Source organism: Vigna umbellata, chromosome 3, assembly GCF_029865625.1.
Source record: "Vigna umbellata cultivar VRB3 chromosome 3, Vumbellata_1.0, whole genome shotgun sequence".
NCBI classification, from domain to species: Eukaryota; Viridiplantae; Streptophyta; class Magnoliopsida; order Fabales; family Fabaceae; genus Vigna; species Vigna umbellata.
Window position 1 is genome coordinate 52,983,788 of NC_142167.1, and position 14,840 is coordinate 52,998,627.

At 29.9% G+C, this 14,840-nt stretch overlaps 2 protein-coding genes across 2 annotated transcripts; one reads left to right on the plus strand and one right to left on the minus strand.

Annotated features, from left to right (window-relative positions):
- LOC124844022 (agamous-like MADS-box protein AP1) lies at positions 1-4,264 on the plus strand. Its single transcript, XM_047320874.2, has 8 exons — positions 1-547; positions 1,795-1,873; positions 2,160-2,224; positions 2,316-2,415; positions 2,512-2,553; positions 2,723-2,764; positions 3,597-3,712; positions 3,966-4,264. Exons 1-8 carry the CDS (start codon positions 363-365, stop codon positions 4,063-4,065), a joined length of 729 nt encoding a protein of 242 aa, XP_047176830.1. The 5' UTR covers positions 1-362; the 3' UTR covers positions 4,066-4,264.
- A 5,168-nt stretch (positions 4,265-9,432) lies between these two features.
- LOC148202925 (uncharacterized) lies at positions 9,433-12,891 on the minus strand. The gene is made up of 6 exons (XM_088109705.1): positions 12,797-12,891; positions 12,381-12,470; positions 10,630-10,702; positions 10,226-10,382; positions 9,590-9,699; positions 9,433-9,456 (listed from the first exon to the last, which is right to left on the minus strand). Exons 1-6 carry the CDS (start codon positions 12,889-12,891, stop codon positions 9,433-9,435), a joined length of 549 nt encoding a protein of 182 aa, XP_087965831.1.
- Positions 12,892-14,840: the final 1,949 nt, after the last annotated feature.

Sequence of the window (14,840 nt, forward strand, 5' to 3'; positions counted from 1 at the left end):
ACCAAAACCACTTGTCACCAAACCCCAGCTTCAGATATTTTTTCACCACTTCCATTTTGGTTCTCACCTTTTATGGTTACCATAACATTGCACACTTCCGCTCACTGTGCTTTTTTCCCATGACACCACTCTATTCCTGTCCAGAAGAAGAAACATCCATGAACTAACATTCCCACCCTCGCTTCACCATTTTTGCCACCCTTTTACCCTTCCTTCTTCCGTTTTTCCTTCCTTTTTTCCTTCTTTGGCTCCTGGGTTTTCTTCCTTCAAAATTTTACTAATTGCTTAACTCACTACCTTTATATACGCATATATAACTCACAAATAATCATTTAAACAAAATCAACGTAACAACAACTAAGATGGGAAGGGGTAGGGTACAGCTCAAGAGGATAGAGAACAAGATCAATCGCCAGGTAACTTTCTCCAAAAGGAGAGGTGGCTTGCTCAAGAAAGCTCATGAGATCTCTGTACTCTGTGATGCTGAGGTTGCTTTGATTGTCTTCTCTCACAAAGGAAAGCTCTTTGAGTATGCCACTGATTCATGGTAATGCAAATGCCCTATATTCTATCATAATAAATATCTATATCTATGCATATCAACCATATAGATCTATATCAGACATATATATATATTATGTGTGTTGGTCGTTAATTCAGGTCGTGTAAACATATATACCTAGTATATATATGCACTCAGTTTTCTATTTCAGTCTTGAATTATTTTGAACTACTATTTTTTTCTTAATTTTCTTGCCTTTTTTTTGCTCTAAGGGCTTTTTGTGGTTTGGGGTTCGAAACTTGAAAGGAAACTTCATTCCTCTCCTTTATTTTGTTAATACTTGTTTTTTATTTCATATCAAGCCTCGTTTATGATTTATATTGATTGTGCAGAGACAGATACAAAACCAGTTGATCCTTTTTTTTGAAAAGGAGGTATTGTTGTGCAGATAGTTTTCTCAATTTGAACCAGCAAAATATACAGTTACACTTCTCTCTGAGTTTGTTTGCAATTTTTGGGGTAAACACGCGTCAATGGTTTAGTAGTGCTATAATTAAGTGCATATATGTATATATATATATATATATACTCTTTCGAGTGTATATGTTTCTCTCATCAGAAAGAAGAAAATACATTACCCCGAATGCGAGATTCTGCCTGTCCTAGCTAGAAAATCATAGAGTACGACCATAACCGGTACAAGAACCCTAATTTTTGTTTTTCTTTTGGTGAAATTCAAGACGGGGTGAATCTCTTGCAGACTGTGTGGAGGTTGTGACAGTCCTTGCTTCATATTTGTCTTCTTGTTTTCTATCTTATGTCCTTTCAGTTCAGCACCTCAAGCAAGATTTGCTAGACCTTCTTTTGGTTTAGAGTTCTGTACCTTTTCTTCTTCTTTTGAATTATCAAAACTCAAAAGCATCACGATTTGACATTCTTGTTATTAAAGGGTTACTTTTCGTTGATGGGTGCAGCATCCCAGATAAATAATTTTTACAGTAAAACTGAGGAAATTCCTTAATTTCATAGATTTGGATGAACTTATTTTAAAGATTGTCAAATAGCGCTATTAACATACAGGAACTTTTAATTTGAACATGATAAAATATCTTCACAGTAACTACTAGAGTCATATCATACAGCATATATTTATAAACACCTATTTCATCACGTTATTGCGCAACACAGATATATTTTGTTATTTAAACGCAGTAATATGTACTGCAAATACAGTGTAAATTGATATCATCATAGGAGAATAATATTCATTGAGAACTCTTATGATTGAACAGCATGGAGAAGATACTGGAACGCCATGAGAGGTATGCCTATGCAGAGAGGCAGCTAGTGGCAAATGATTCTGAGACACAGGTTTGTCTTGAAATATACACACTCCTGAGTGTAGGCATGTGTAAATTCTCATTTGCATCATTATTTTGCATTAACGTTCTGCAGTACACAATTGATTCTTGTTATACAATAGGCACACAGTTTGGTCTAAGCTATATAGGAACTTAAAAGACTAAGTCATGCATATATGAATGTGTTGGAAATATGCAATGCTGCAAAAGTGATGGAATCAAAACCAATATTTAAATAACAGTACCGGGCAAAACTACAAAACTATGCTCTACATGTATATGTGTAAATTGTGCAGGGAAACTGGACCATTGAATATACTAGACTCAAGGCAAAGATTGACCTTTTGCAAAGAAACTACAGGTACACGAGGACCTATATCTAATCTACATTCATGCTTTAATTTTCTGTCAGTTTGATTTGATCATCCTCTCACACTTGAACCCTTTTACAGGCACTATATGGGAGAAGATTTGGCTTCGATGAGCCTCAAAGAGCTTCAGAGTTTGGAGCAGCAGTTAGATACTTCTCTCAAAAACATCCGCAATAGGAGGGTACGCATAGAACATATACCTTATCATGTTAATTTGCTTTCATATTTCATGTGTATGTGTGTAACTTTGGCACTGATCTGTGTTATGTTTTAATAGAACGATCTCATGTACGAGTCTATTTCTGAGCTTCAGAAAAAGGTGTGGCTTTAACTTCAAGTTTCTCTTGGCTTTATTTTTAGCTTTCTGTCCCTAAAGTGAAAGATAATTATAATATTGGTGGAAGCAAATATAAAATGGTTGTGTCTCTCTGTCTAAAAGAAACTGATATGGAGATTTGTACTGTCTTCTGATTCTCTATGTGTGACAGGAGAAAAGGATACAAGAGCAGAATAGCATCCTTGCAAAGAAGGTGACCAAGATTTTCCTTTACAACTTTCCTTTTTCTCCGACCAGCTAAACTTCATTTTACCACAATAATCAATGCTTAATTTAGTCCAGTTTGTTGCTTATAGACACTATTGTAAGAGTGTTTCATAATATTAGTTTGATTGTTCTATTACTTTTTCACATATATTCTCTCTTTTGCTTGTTAATTCTTAACCTAATGTGGTCATAACATAAGAACTTCTAGATGTTGAACAGTGAAATTATTTGTATTCCTTAACATAAAATTCCTCGACAATTATATTCATTTGAGTAAATTTATAAATGTCCAATGAGTTACTTAAGAAAATGCTATCTTCCTATTGGTCTCACAAATTCATACACACCTTTCTTACAAATTATTTTTTCTTCCTGATTTAGCCCTAGGTTTATATCCATGCTTCCAATCATCTTAATCAAATCTTTCCTTCATCACCACAAAACCATTGTTTCATGTCTCATTCCTGTTTTAACAATTAAAAGAACTAACTGAATTTGAATCTAATAATTCTCTATAATGTTTCCATATCCCAGTATACATTTTATTTCTAAAGAAAGTTTCAATTTTAGAATCATATTTATTATTTGTATAAACTCACCTTAGGTTACAATTGCCATTGAAACTAATACAAGGTTATTATTGTCTTAACTTTTGACAGTTATAGTTGTAATTTGTAACTGACAGAAAGTGATCTTTCCTATAATTATGGAATGAGAACTCAATGAATGAAGTTTTAGCCATATTATTGTAGGTTGTTATTGCTTTATTGTTAGCCATATATGTGTCTTCCTTTTAACTATATCTGATACGAAATCAGATCAAGGAGAAAGAGCAAGCTGTAGCACAACATGCTGTACAATGGGAACAGCCAAACTACAGGGTTGACACATCTTTCTTACCACAGCAGCAACCACTTCCAAGCTTGAACATAGGGTAGGGTAACCTTTCTTATGACATGAAGTTATAATTTCTCATCTTCATTTTGTTTAATTACCCTTTTAAATTTTTTAGTTACAAAAACATTATCTTTTATCTTACTTAAAAAAACCATCTATTTTACTGAGAAAGTAAAAAGAAAAATTGCAGTTGCATTTGTCCATATTCTTGTTGGAAAATTGCTTTACCTCTTTGGAATTCTTCTTTTGGTACTGCAACCCTCCCACCATGTGTAATGTTGTTTGTGCAGTGGCAATAATTTCAATCAAGATGCTGCACCAGAACTAGGAAGGAATGGTCTTGATCTGACCCTGGAACCACTGTATTCTTGCCACCTTGGATGCTTCTGAAAACTTGTTTCCTCTCTGAGGTGGATAACACTATATAATTGTTCGCATATATAACCATAAGTAGTAGTATGTTTTAATGCTTTATATGTTTATTTGGGTCTATGGTTTTACCCTACTTTGAAGACACTAGTTTGAGAAACTCTTGTTTGTAAACATATTGAATTTGAAGCCTAATAGTGTAAACTTTTGTTAATTTATACTGTTTTCCTTACTTTGAAGATCACCTTAATTTGTAAGGTTTGTGATATGTAATTTTTAGTGTTCCTTTTTTATGTGTGTTGTATATTTTATCTTTTGTTGAGTCTATGATTTTAAGATTATTACATTAATTGTATTGGATAGGAATAAAGAAAAGGGAGAATGGTTAACAAACAAGTGTAAATTGTTTAGTTTAAAAATTAACAAGACATCAATAATATTGATTAATGATGATCTTATACATGCACTTCTAAAAATCTGTCATATTTATTATTTTTATTCACTTGTGTTAAAAAATAAAATCTATAATATATCCTTACAACTCTTTCTTCCTTCTTCTACTTCTTCTTTTACCAAATACCACTCTATTTATTTATCTCTTTTCTATTTCCACTCCTTTGTCATTTTATTTCTACAAATCATATTTCGTATTTCCATTATAAGGTATAATTATGATGATATTAACTAAAAAATAATGCTTGAAATAAATTGAAATTCTTTTGTTCTAAGTAACTTGAATTTGGATATAAATTGTATTTTCGGATGTGATGAACTTTTTCATAAAACACGTGAATTTACATACAACCTTGTCAAAATAGATCATTTTTATATACATTATGATATTTTACCTATTTATTTCCTTTAAGTTTTCTCTTTTTTAATTTTTACATTAGAATTTAATAGTTTTAAAATGAAATTGTCAATATTCAAAAAATGTCACAATTTAAATGATATATTATAAATCTAAAATATAATTTATATAATTGTACGGAAACTTTCCAAGATCATCTCAGTCACCTAATATGATAAAATCTCGGTGTATTCTCAATATTGACTCAAATCAATAAGTACCTAACATCTCATATCATGTCTAGATGACTGATATTTCCTTGATCAACACCAAACAATGTCAGCTAGGACTTAGCAAACTTGGAGATAAATTTATTAGTTAAGTTAACCGCTAAAGCGTCTTGACAAAGCATTAAGCAAATTAATAAACCTTATACTTGTGGACAAGACTCATGAAGGTAAAAGTCTATGAATATAGTATAAATAACACAGTTCACGAGGTAAATTAACTATGTTCATTATTACAACATTTATTACTTCTAGATGTATACTCCTAACTTGAGCGGAGTGTCTTTTGCTAGCACACTTCTTTCAATTTGGAGCAATACCAAGATCTTGAAGCATTTTGGCTTAAGAGTTGAAGAGCTTACTTATGAAGTTTTTGTAGGGTATTTTTGGTCATGTAAGAACAATAGGCAAATATATATGTTCTTATAAAGTAAAATATATCTGCCTATTGTTCTTACAAAAAGTAAAATATATCCTACGAAAACTCTAACAAGCACTACAAACACTCAAAGCTTCCAACTTCAGGGGTACTTGTCCTCTCCTAGCCGAATAGGGGTTATGTCTGCAGAAGACACTCTAACCCTTAAATTATTTAAGTGCGTTAGTGATGAATGCATATTGATATCTTCATTTAGCCTTTAATATTGGATTCTTAATTAGTTTTTATAATTTTATAGAATATTTTAATTAGGATTTGCTATAATTGGGTTTATTTAGCATGAGATACAAAAACATGTTAAAAATAGTTTTTTAGTTGCATAAATGTTCTTTGGATATTTTGAGGTGTGTTAGTGCAACTGCAGTTAAGTTGAACTCATTGAGGTGTGAAAATAAATTAGTTAAAGTTTCATGATACCTTAAAGATAAATCCAATGATAGCAAATAATCAAGACCATAAGAAGTCAATCCAAGCATAGCATGAAAAAGTGAAGAAATTTGGCTAAACCAAGAAGAGGGAAGATGCATCAAAAATTAGATCTTGCGGTTTTATTTATTTATTTATTTTTCTAGTACACCAGGTTTGATAATTGATAAATGTTTATGATTAAAATAATTTGGGGAAATATATCTTAAAATATTTTATTTGATATTATTTAACTATATCAATAAATATCAAAAGATAATATTTACCAAATCTTTTTTAATCTAGTGTATATCTTCTCAAATATTTTTAGATCTTCACAACAATCAAATATATTTTGAAGATATTGGATTATTTAAAAGATAATTAGAGGAGATTACATTATCATTAAGAAGATTACATCAACAAAAAAGCCTTAAACAAAGCTCAATCCAATTTCTATATAAAAAGACTTAGGAAACACATTAGGGAACTTAGGAACCTTTTGGGGGTTCAAATTTCATCCTCTCTTCTTTCATGTTCTTCATCCTATATTCTTCTATTTTCAGGTTATTTCATCATTCCATGGATGTTAAGTCTCTAGGGTTGATTGTTTCCATTTGTCTTGGACAATTTTCGCAATTTTGATCACATTTCTTGTTCTCATGCATGGTGTTTTTAGAGATATTTTCTAGAAATTCCAGTTTTGATTTTAGACTTTCATTTTCACTACTTAGAACCTCTATTCTATTTTTCAGCCACTTGTTTTCACTTTTATACTTGTTGTTTGAGTACTAGAGTTTTCTAGCTTTCTCATGCAGTTCTTGAAATACATCAAGTAGTTGATAATACTTATTTTCAATGCTTTCAAATTCAAAACTACTCACACTGCTTTCAAATGATGTAGATTCGGCCATCAAGCAAAAATTTGTTTCTTCTTCAAAGTTCTCATTGGATTCATTAGAGGTGTTGGATGCATTGTCCTCCCATGCTTTCTTTTTCTTTTTGTGTCTATTGACATCATTTTTCTCTTCTAGTTTCTACTTCAGTTTCAGTACACGACACTCTAGCTTGATATGTCATACTTTTCCACATTCAAAAGTGGATTTTGCAGTAGTTCTGACAACAGATTTCAACGCAATCGTGTCTCTTTTCTCTCCTTCTTCTTCTTTGAGTCTCCATAATTTCAACTCGTGTTCTCTCAATTTTCCAAACATTGTGGCCATGTTCATTGTAGTGAGATCTCTGGATTTTGATATTGTAGTGACTTTGGGCTGTGACGTTCTGTTTAAGCTCTTCAAAATCTTGATGTCTAGTTCCTCTTATCAAATGTTTTTTCCAAGAGCCAATAGATGATTGACTATATGAGTAAATCTTTTCTACACATTACATATGCTCTTTCCATTTTTCATCCTAAACATTTCATACTCTTGAATAAAGGTGTTCTAGCCCTTTTAACTTCATATGTACCTTCATGTGTTACTTGAAGAACATCCCACATTTCTTTAGATATTTCACACATAGAAACTTTATAGAATTCATCAAGGGTTAGTGCAAATGATATTATATTTTTACCCCTCACATCATAATGTGCCCTCTTATTTTTCATCCAGATTCCATTATGAAAACTCCTTAGGCATAATTTTCTCATTTTCAATCTTTGTAGGTTGAAAAGGTCTGTTGACAACAACATCCTATACACCTTTGTCCACTGATTCTAAGATTTTCATTCTACTTTTTCAAAAAAGGTACTTTTCTCCAGCAAACAAAGGTAGTCTATTTATGGGTGCCCCTTCGTAAAAGTTTGAGATATATTGACCATGATAGGATCATTTTATTGATTAAAATTCGATTAACAAGCTCTGGTGCCAATTGTTAAAATTGAATGATCAATATATCAATCAAGAAATGGGTGAATTGGTTTAAAACTGGTTTTATCATTGGAAAAATTAGGTGTATAAAATAGGTTAAAGAGGAACTTGTCAATTTTTTAAAGAATTAAAAGATTAATAAGTAAGAACAATAAAAGAAATCACACAAAGATTTATACGGAAAGCTTGAACCTTTGAATCTTCACAATTTATGTTGGCTCCTCCAAAATTACTCCAAAAATTCTCACAAAGGATTATTGTTTCACACATTATAGTTATGAGAATATTTCATTACAAAATTTGGATGATATGTGTTTTCAAAACTTTACGTTATTTATATATATCAAAATTTGGATCATAGAAGAATTTTCCTTGTGATGAACGAAAAATCATACATCAATATCAAAATTAATTATTTAAAGGGTCCATCAATAATTAAGATAATAAACAATAAGTAAAATTGAAAAAGATTTAATATTATTCTTCATTGTTTACTATTAATAAAAACTAAAATCCTCAAAATAACCTATTTATCAATTATTTGTTTTCCTAAAAAAGAAATTCAAAAACACAATTAAGTAATTAGCTTATCGCATATAAAAAGAATTCAATCACTACCTTTAAATACCATCACTAGAAGCAACGACGTTATTTTTAAAAAAAATCTAAATATTGCAAGCAAATATTGATGTATTAAAGTAAATAAATAAAAATTTAAAATGTTCAAGGTTTTTGAGATAAATTCGATAATCTTGACAGATAAAATTTTAATATATCAAATACATAGTCTTTAATTCATATTTTTCCCCATCATTATGGAATCAAGAGGATGTAGAAATTCAATAGACTTTGAGAAAAAGAAGTACAACGAGATAGTAAGCCATGATATACCAAGAGAAGCATATATGAAAGAAGAAGAAAAAATGAAGACAAGAAAATGAAGAAAAAGAAGGGCTTATTGGGTTGGGGAAAAGATAGAAAAGAGTTATATATTTTTTTTCCATATTATTTTTATTTTAGTAATTTGATTTACCTTTTTCTTTTTCAGAATTTGATAAGCCACTTTTTCAGAATTTGATAAAGCCAATGATTTTTTTCCTTGTTTCATGTTAACTAATCGATTACGATAAATTGGATTGGATTTTGCGGTTTTTTCTTCTGCAGTGCCTCACCGTGACATAAGAGAATCCATTTTTTTTAGAACTTTTAGAAGGGTTAAAATTATTTATTTTGGCTTTTTGGCACCATATAAGATCTCCCTCCAAGCGATACATACGACTTCCATAGAATATGGCTTTCCAAAGAATTTTATATGTATTATGATATCTAGTATGGAATTCTGTGTACTCAAAATTGAGTCCGTTTAATAAAAAGTTTGTTCCAATATATAACTTTTACTAATTTTCCGAATTAGTCTATAACTCAACCATGATGGTTACAATATATTTTAAATGACTTAAATCTCTAAAGAAGCTAACAAATTAGTTGAGATTACACAAAATAAAATAATCTAAATTACGATTTAAATATAATATTCACGGATGAATGGAGATGTAAATAAAGAAAAAAGAAAATACATAGTCTTGATTCTGTGTTAAGCTATAGTTCATCAAAATCAATCACCTGCACCCACATAGGAACAAAAGAGTGTCAGTGTTATATATATCAAATCATGCATTTTCTGAGTCTTTGTATAAGAATAAGAGTAACAAATTGTTTAACTAAATTTTATCTCTGGAAGATTTCATGTACTTACCTGCCTACAAAATGGACAGGTGTTATTTCGCTCCTGCCACTCTAATATACAGCAAAGGTGATAATGGTGATTGCACTTTGTTGTAATCTTGGGGTTTTCTTCGCTGTATTCTGTCACATATAAACAAACATGTACCCTAATTATCAATTCAATTATAAGTATATGTTAATATTCCTAATCTTTTTCTCAAATGGATATTTGAAAAATATTTATTAAAAATCGTAACTGCATATACGGAAACTATCATTCACTAAAATATAATATATATAAAACAGATTAACTCTTCCTTTATCCTTTATCAAATTTAATTTCAATTTTTCAAAAATTATATGTATGAGTTTATAACAATAACTAACACTTAAAATTTCAATTTCAATTTTTTCAAAAATTATATGTATAATTTTTTAACATAATTTTTATGAAAAAACAAACTAACAAAAAGTCACGGATAGTCATATGAAGAAAATTTCGTCTTATATTAAATAATTAAATAATTAGAGAAGATATTACTCACTTATAAAAAAAATTAATTAAAAAATATAAAAAGTAGAATTTAATAGACAAAAATATTTGATAAAAAGTCAATAGAAAACATTTAAACTTAATTAAATTATAATAACATAAAACTAAAATCACCTTCAAAACAGGTAGGACAGTTATCGTCGTCGGAAGAAGAGTTAGGAGTCGATTTTGTATAGTCCTCCATACTTTTGGGCGGTATAGTTACACCAGCTTCCGCCGCCACCACATGTACAGGTGTCACTGAATTATTTGATCCATTCTGCCTTGAGGGCTGTCAATGCCAAAACAAAAACAAATATCAAATAATCAATTTATTTTACTATGTAAAAAAACTAAACAAATATGTGCTACTGCATGAGATGAAGTTATAATGATGAATTTTTCCAAAGAGAATAATGAATAGAAAGAAACAAAGACTAATAAAACATAAAAATGACCTTGTATTTCAATTCAAAATTATAATGCAATAAGTTTATGAGACATTTTTACATGAAAAGAGAAGAAGAGGAAGTAATCACCGCAAGGAATCGCAATTCATTGACAATATCTATATCATCTACATTTATCTCATCTTCCCGATGTTGCCTTCCCCTAAAACAAGAAACAAAGCAACCCATTATAAACTTTATCACTAAAACCAAGTCTTCAAAACACACTTATATATACACACAACAGAATAAGTTACAAATCTTCTTTTTATCAAATCAGTTTCTAAGAATAACTACCACATAAAGTTTTAATTTTCAAAAATGATATGCATATATTCTTTTATATTTTTTTATTGAGTTTTTTTTATTGGTAATGATAATGATGATTAGTTATTTACCATAATTTATATGAAAATTAAAAAAAATAGCAAAAGTCACTTAGAGTCCAAAATAATGTCGTATATTAAAAATCAAACTTCAAATTTCTTAATGCATGAAAGTTGGTTAAATAATTGGAAAAGATACAAACTATATTACTTGATAAAAAAATTAATTAAAAAATAGAAAAAATTAAGAATTTAATGGACAACAATATTTAATAAATGGTCATTTAAACTTAATTAAATCACATTAATTTAAAGCTAAAATCACCTTATTCAAAAGAGGTAAGACGATTTTTTTTTTCTGACATAACAGAACGTATTTAATATTACCCAAATAGCATACTGTTTTATATTTACATTAGCACATTTTTTTAATGTCAGAATTCGAATATTGGAAAAGCGAATTTTAACATATATTTTCTTTATAATCTTACGATAGAATTCGATTTCTCGGAACCGAATCCTGAATTATATATATATATATATATATATATATATATATATATATATATATATATATTCGCAATTTAGTTTCCGAAAAACCAAATTCTAACCTAAAATTAAAAAAAAAAACAAGTTAAAATTCAAAAACCAAATTCTGACCTTAAAAAAAATGTTACTAAGTAAAGATAAAACTGTGCTATCTGCGTAATATTAAATTCATTATGTCCTATGAAAAAAAAAATGGACAGAGATAGACGAAGATGTTACTACGGTGGATTCTGAATAGTCCGTACAATTTGGCAATGTATATAGTTCCATCAGCTTCCGCCGCCGATACAGGTGCACTGAATTTACATTCATCTTATTTTATCTTGATGCCAGCTGTCAACAACGCAAAAAGAAAATCAAATATCAAACAATCAATTTATAGGAATTGTTATTACATAAAAGAAATTAAGTTTAATCATTTCGGAGGTCTCTATTTGTAGACAGAATCTCAATTTGGTTCTTTTTTTTCTCGGTGTCTCAATTAGGTACTGTTTTTGTAAAAATTGCAACAAATTCGGCCCTTGCCGTTAAATTGAGTCAAACGGCGTCAGTATCTTATAAACGTGGCACGCTGTACTGATTTGTACTGATTTTTTTGCTTGACGTGGATAAATGATGTGTATTAAGATAGTTTTAAAATTAAAAACCTTGTAAAATTAGGAGAAAAGTTAAAGGATAGAGTGGAGGGATTTTAAAACCCAGCAAAAAGAATTAGAAGCTGATTGACAAAACAAGAAACTTCATCAAAAATTTCAAAACAATTATTTAGATCAAGGCATGAGATGTGCAATTTTCCAATAAGCTTTACAAATCAGTAAATAACATACACAATCAATAATTACAAATCCAAAAGTAAATGACATCCAGGCATGAGATATGCAATTTCCCAATAAGAAAAGATTAAAAACTTAACCTTGGGGAGGGGAAATAGGAAATAGGAAATGGGGTTTGAATATACGAACTTACTTTCCCTCATAGACTTTAGCATGAGTTCCCTCTTCAATCTGTGGCCCAACAAAGAGATGCTTAGGATCAATCAGCCATTTGGGGTCCAATCTGAACTCATCAACTGAGTAGAACCTAACTCCAGATTCCATTTTGTTTTTCTTTTGCTTCTGCAATAATGGAAAAAGATTTTCTCAAGTAAAATTCTTCATGAGCCAGTAATGAGCCTCCAGCTTGGGAGAGTGAAATAAGATGGAAGAGAACCCTAGAAGAAGGGAGGCATTGTAAGAAGGTGGATTTGCAGAAACCACATCTAAAAAAGTCAGTGAAATTGATTGAACTTTGCAATCTGTCAACGTGGAACGACAAGGGTTTGGGTTTGTGCATGCTCTCTGTCAACGTCAACTTAATTAAAACCTAAATCCCCAAATTCATACCCTAAAGGTAAGAGCTCTGCCTCCTCTAGACTCCATCGACGACCACCGTCAGGGTCAGTGGGTTTCTCCCCAGCCGCCACCTCCGCAGCTACCATTTCTGTCTTTAGCACCATCATCAAAAACACCAAAACCCTACTTTTCATTTGTTTGTTTTTAAAAAAAATATAAATATACACGTCAGACAGAGTAGCCCTTACACATACTCATTCCAGCGTGCCACGTCAACAAGACACTGACACTGTTGGGTTCAATTTAACGGCAAGGACCGAATTGTTACAATTTTTACAAAAATAGGACCCAATTGAGACGCCGAGAAAGAAAAGGACCGAATTGAGATTCTGCCTAAAAATAGGAACCTCCGGAATGATTAAATCAAGAAATTAAAAGTTAATTTTTATATTATGGGTACTATGCTACATGAATTTTAATGATGAATTTTTCCAAAGAGAATGAATAGATACAAATAATACTAACAAAACATAAGAATGATTTAATATTTCAATTAATAATTATATATAATGGAATAAGTTTCTGAATTTTTTTTTTACATAAAAAAAGAGAAAGAGGAGGTTACCACGAGAAAGAGTAAAATTTCATCTTCATACAATAAGTATATCAATGAATACACTATACAAACACACACCACAAAAAAAAACATACAGATATACATACAAAGACACACAAACATACATATAAAAACACATACACAAGCACAGAGACAAACACATACAAACATATTGAGACATAGAGACACACACAAAGATACAAACAGAGATACACATATACACAAACACATAAAGACATAGAGACATACAAATACAAACAGAGACAGACACACAAACACATATAGATACATATATGCGCAAAGACACATCAACACACACATAGACACAGACACAAACACATACACAAACATAAACGCAAACAAACACACAGACACAAAAAAACACAAAGACATAGAGACACACCAACACAAACAGACACAAGCACACATAAACACAAACAAACACATATGTAGACACAAAAACATACAGACACACGGACATCACAAACACAAACGCAAATAAACACACACAGACATAGAGACACGAACACATACACAGACACAAACGCAAATAAACACACACAGACATAGAGACACGAACACATACACAGACACAAACACAGACACAAATAGACACACATACACACAGACACATGTAAATACAAACACATACAAATACTGACACAAACAAACACATACAAACATAAACACACAAACACATACACACTTTCTCTTTGTACGCTTGTTATATGTTGTGGTTGACCCAATCAAAGAACATGGTGTTGATAAGTATAAGATTAGAATGATTGGGCTTTGTATATGTTTTGTTTTAAAAATTTTAGCATATTTTTGACTCAGTGTAATAATATCTTTAGTTACATAAAACATGTATATATATGTATGTTTTTTATATTAGAGTTATATTTGAAATAATTGTAATGACATAATGTATGTATATATTTTTCTTGAGCTATATGTTTTTTCATGAGGTTTTCTTTAATAGTTTGATACTATTAAAATGAAATGTTATAAATAATAAATTAATATTTTATTGAGATTTATTCGTGATAACAAATATTCTATTTTTCTCGTTTAAGATGGTAATAAGACTATTATTTAAAGAATTAAAAATTACATATTAAATGTATTCATGTTTAGATAAATATTTAGGAGTACAATAATTTTTTGAAGAGAAAAAAAAAACGTATAAGACATGAATTTGATTTATTAAATTAAAATTAATTTATATATAAAGTAAAAGCATTTCTTTCTAAATTACACGTAAAAGGCTTTGCAAATTAATCATAATAATATGTATAAAAAATAAACCTATTTCTTTTAAGGAATGTACAAAACCCGATATACATTAAATTGAAACTCATTCAAGTTTTATTTATAATTTTCAACATTAATACTCTATTAAAAATATTAAAAAAATTAATCAAATTAAATTCACCTGTGTGCATATATATATATATATATATATATATATATATATAT

Coding starts and splice junctions, on each gene's coding strand:
- LOC148202925 (XM_088109705.1), bottom strand. CDS start 12,891: ATGGTAGCTGCGGAGGTGGCGGCTGGGGAGAAACCCACTGACCCTGAC. Junction 10,703..12,380: donor GCTAAAGTCTATGAGGGAAA/GTAAGTTCGTAT, acceptor TTCTTGTTTTAG/GGGAAGGCAACATCGGGAAG. Junction 9,457..9,589: donor CCTGTCCATTTTGTAGGCAG/GTAAGTACATGA, acceptor ATGTGGGTGCAG/GTGATTGATTTTGATGAACT.
- LOC124844022 (XM_047320874.2), top strand. CDS start 363: ATGGGAAGGGGTAGGGTACAGCTCAAGAGGATAGAGAACAAGATCAAT. Junction 1,874..2,159: donor CAAATGATTCTGAGACACAG/GTTTGTCTTGAA, acceptor TAAATTGTGCAG/GGAAACTGGACCATTGAATA. Junction 2,765..3,596: donor ATAGCATCCTTGCAAAGAAG/GTGACCAAGATT, acceptor ATACGAAATCAG/ATCAAGGAGAAAGAGCAAGC.